The 4575-nt window shown below is 37.5% G+C and overlaps 1 protein-coding gene across 1 annotated transcript in view; it reads left to right on the top strand.

Moving 5' to 3' along the window:
* Nucleotides 1–4575, top strand: part of LOC107721350 (zinc finger and BTB domain-containing protein 2-like) — a 16051-nt gene that overhangs the window by 6833 nt on the left and 4643 nt on the right. The window contains exon 2 of the mRNA XM_016529322.1: nt 693–873. Coding sequence (XP_016384808.1) covers nt 701–873 — 173 coding nt within the window. The 5' untranslated portion in view covers nt 693–700. The remainder of the gene's footprint in view (nt 1–692; nt 874–4575) is intronic.

Below are 4575 nucleotides of genomic sequence, written 5' to 3'. Positions count from 1 at the left end.
AAAAAAAAAAAAAAAAAAAAAAAAAAAACTGATTTGTTATTATTAGAGGTCTCAGATATTTGAAGATGTATCTTGGGAGAATATAAAAAATTTCAAATGGGGTGAAAACCACTCCATTTAGAGCCATTCTGTTTGTAAATGTCTTGAGAATACATAATCAACGAAGCCTTCCTTCAGCTTGATCAATAGGAATTGCTTAGTCTTAAATATGAGTGGGAAGTAGATTTGCCAGTATAAAGAAAATGGCAAAATAAATGAAATGCTGTGCTTTTAAAAGCTCTGTATGGACTGCTTTAAAAGCACTGTAATTAAATCCTATCACTTAAAGTAACAGCACTCCTTCCAACAAGCAACAAAGTTCATTTTAGTTAAACAAATCATGGCGAGAAGGTTTGTGTGCCAAAGTGTTATACGGTACTTAGAGTTTATGGGTTTGTTTAAACTTTTAACCCCAACTATGAGAAATAGTAGCCTACTAGTTATAATATTCATATTCCAAGTGTATCGTAGAGTTTAGCTTATTGTTTGGTTTTACAGTGTTGGATTCATATTTTCGGCGGTTCACTGCTGATTAAGTCCATATCAACATACAACTTAACAGCCTTCTTTCACTCAGTCTTTTTTTTTTTTTTGTGCATTGTGGTCTGTAGTAGACAGGAAGTTGACTGTCATCTCTGGCCCTTTCTGTGTAGGTGGAAGTATGGAGCTGGCCAATCATGGTCTTATCCTTCTGCAGCAGCTCAACGCGCAGAGGGAGTTTGGCTTCCTGTGTGACTGCACGGTCGCCATCGGCAATGTCTTTTTCAAAGCACACAAGGCCGTACTGGCTGCATTCTCGAACTACTTCAGAATGCTATTTATACACCAGGACAGGTAACCGCTTTATGTGTGGTTTTTAAAGTCCATTTTGTGCTTAAACTATGGATGTGTTGATATGGTAAGCTGATAATCATTCTTGTTATATCTAATAAATGGCCAATATTAAAGGGATAATTCACCCAAAAATGAAAATTCTGTCATTAATTACTCGCCCTCGTGTCGTTTCAAAGCTGTAAGACCTTTGTTCATCTTCGGACCACAAATTAAGATTTTTGATAATCCGAGAGTTCTTTGACCCTGCATAGACAGCAATGCAACTGAAATGTTCCCAGGCCCAAAAATGTGGTAAGGACATCGTTAAAATAGTCCATGTGACATCAGTGGTTTAACCGCAATTTTATGAAGCTATGAGAATACTTTTTGTGCACAAAGAAAAAAAAAAGACTTTATTCAATAATTCTTTGGAGAGTATCATGATGTATGCGCATGCTTTTCTCTGCATGTAAACACTGCATGTGTGTGGTGCTGCTGACGTAGAACATGTGATACTCTCCAAAATGGCACTAGGGTTTGTTTTTGTTTGTTTTTTTTCACACAAAGTATTCTCGTAGCTTTGTAAAATTACGGTTGAACCACTGATGTCACATGGAATATTTTAACAATGTCCTTACTACATTTCTGTGCCTTGATCGTGGAAGTAGCCTTACTGTCTATGGAGGGTCAGAGAGATCTCGAATTTAATCAAAAATTTCTAAATTTGCGTTCCGAAAATGAACAAAGATCTTACAGGTTTGAAACGACATGAGGGCGAGTACTTGATGACAGAATTTTCATTTTTGGGTGAACTAACCCTTTAATATTCTAAGCTATGTTGTCTAAAACACTACAAACTAAAATCATTGGTTTTAAATGTTACAAGTAAATTTAGGCATCACAGCATTATTATGTGCAGTATGAAAAAGGCTTGAATACACTACATGACTTTTCAAATCTGATCCACATTGAATGATTTAGGATTACGCGCTACCAGACTTTCATGTTGTCCTGAACACAAACTCGTGCATTAACATGCACCTCATTGCTAGGAGTCGCATGACAAATGAAAACGACGTGTTCTAAAAGCATCCAAACATATAAAGAACCCGCAACCTTTGGGTTACGAGTCCGACTCTCTAACCATTAGGCCACGACTTCCCCCACAAATATCAATGTGAATCTGTGCCCATCATACAATACATGATTTTTTTTGTTTTTTTTGTTAAAACGATCAAATCCAACCAGGGCCGTCCTTGGCTGACATGGGGCCCGGTGCGAGGTAGGGAGCCGGTCCACCTTGGTCTGTTCACAATCATGTTCTGGGGAGTCTGCACCAGTTGCACTGCCCAAGGGACGGCCCTAAATCCAACTGCCCAAAGTCTGCAGACTGGCTCTTACTTTTGGCAACTAGCATCAACTAGTCCAGACCGTAATGAGGCAAAAGTCATGTAGTGAATTCCAACCTTGATGATTAAAGTAACATTAACATTAATCTAAATGTAAATTGTAATAGAGAAAATGCACAATTATCAACTGCACAAATAGCCAATATTGATACAGTGCCCTCCACTAATATTGGCACCCTTGGTAAATATGAGCAAAGACTGTTGTGAAAATAAATCTGCATTGTTTATCCTTTTGATCTTTCATTCCAAAAATTCACAAAATTCTAACCTATCATTGAGATTTTCTCCCCACTTTCAGTTGTTTTACTTCATTGTGAAAAAATTCTCTAGTTCATGTTGGCCACAGTTATTGGCATCCAATTATTGCACGTCCTTTTCCCAAGATAACAGCTCTGAGTTTTCTCCTATAATGCCTGAAGAGTTTGGAGAACACCTGATAAGAGATCAGAGACCATTCCTTCATCCAGAATCTCTCCAGACCCTTCAGATTCCCAGCTCCATGTTGGTGCTTCTTCTCTTCAGCTCACCCCACTCATTTTCTATAAGGTTCAGGTCCGAGGACTGGGACGGCCATGGCAAAAGCTTAATTTTGTGTTTAGTGACACATTTTTGTGTTGATTTTGATGTTTGTTTTTGATTATTGTCCTGATGGAAGATCCAACCACGGCCCATTATAAGATTTCAGCTAAGAGTCAGGCAGGTTTAGATTTTTTTAATTTTTTTTAATTTTTTTTATTATCTGTTGGTATTTGATAGAATCCATGACGCCATGTATCTGAACAAGATGTCCAGGACCTCCGGCAGAAAACAGGCCCACAACATTAAAGATCCAGTAGTATATTTAACCGTGGGCATGGGGTAATTTTATTTTTTTTAATTTTTTTATAAATATCCCTGTTTGTATTAACCCATCTGGTGGGTTTGCTGCTGTGATAACGACCCGAGCAGTCATAAGGAGGATCAATAGCGAAGTTGGAGTCCAATGGGTTGTTTATTTAGAGCAGATGTGCAAATAAATAAGTTTAAGAGCTTAAAACAAAGATTGTAATAAAAAGTCTAAAACTAGAACTGCAAGTACTAAAAACAGTACCAACTCCCCTCTACGTCATTGAGGCTGGAGTTTCACATGCTACACAGCACTACAATCTTGTTCCGAGCGCTCTCTCCGTCCTCTCCCTACTACTAGTGGCGGCCATCTTAAATACACATTTTTTTTCCCGCTCTCCCCAAATTGGAACATACTTTTTTTATAAAAAAAAACTCTTGACTTAAACTCTTGTTTCTAAATCTCATGTATATCTCAAGAGTCAAAGTAAATAAATACAATTAAAAAGAGAATGGATATACCAAAACATTTGCACAAACTTTTACATACAGCTGAGCGCTTTTTCTCAGTTTGCACTTTGCCACGCCCATTTAGCTAGACGAAGAAATACAAGCAACCAACATTAACAGTGAAAACGGTGACAATTTCAAGTCTCTCCATCACAGCTACCAATAAGTTTCATCTGATCATAGAAGCTAGTGCCATTTGAACTGAATATGCTGGAGTTTGTTTTTGGATGAGTGAGGAGAATTGTTTGTTTTTTTTTGTTTTTTTTGGAAACCCTCCCGAACAACATGTGATGGTAGGGGCTGTTTGATTTTATTTTTTTATTTTTTAGGCTTTCTGACCCCAAGACTCAACTAATCACTGCAATTCTCCAGCTGTGATCCTTGGAGAGTCTCTGGCCACTCAAACTCTCCTCCTCACTGTGCATTAGGACGATATAGACACATCCTCTACCAGGCAGATTTGTAACATCTTTAGTTGATTTGGAACCTTCTAATTATTGCCCTGATGGTGGAAATGGGGATTTTCAATGCTTCAGCTTTTTTATTACAGCCACTTTCTATTTTGAGAAGCTCAACAATCTTATTCTGCACATCAGAACTATATTCTTTGGTTTTACTCCTTGTGATGGATGATTAAAGGAATTTGGCATTTGTGTTCCTCATATTTATAATCCTGTACAGGAAGTCATGGCTGGACAATTTCATGCTCCTAGTCACCCTGGTGTGGGTATAAATGGAAATATACTTCAGATATATTTTACTCGTAAAAATTTCTAGGGAAGTCCAATAATTGTGGCCAACATGCATTGGAGAAAAACATTTATTTCATCGTGAAAATTCTCCCCACTTTCAGTTGTTTTACTTCAATGATAGGTTTGAATTTTGTGAATTTTTTTTTGAATGAAAGGATAAACAATGCAGATTTATTTTCACAGCCACCTTTGCTCATATTTACCAAGGGTGCCAATATTAGTGGAGG

This window comes from Sinocyclocheilus rhinocerous, unplaced genomic scaffold (assembly GCF_001515625.1).
Source record: "Sinocyclocheilus rhinocerous isolate Xijiao unplaced genomic scaffold, SAMN03320098_v1.1 scaffold271, whole genome shotgun sequence".
NCBI lineage: Eukaryota > Metazoa > Chordata > Actinopteri > Cypriniformes > Cyprinidae > Sinocyclocheilus > Sinocyclocheilus rhinocerous.
The sequence above is the reverse complement of the archived record's forward strand: the minus strand, read 5'-3'. Positions and strand labels throughout refer to the sequence as shown.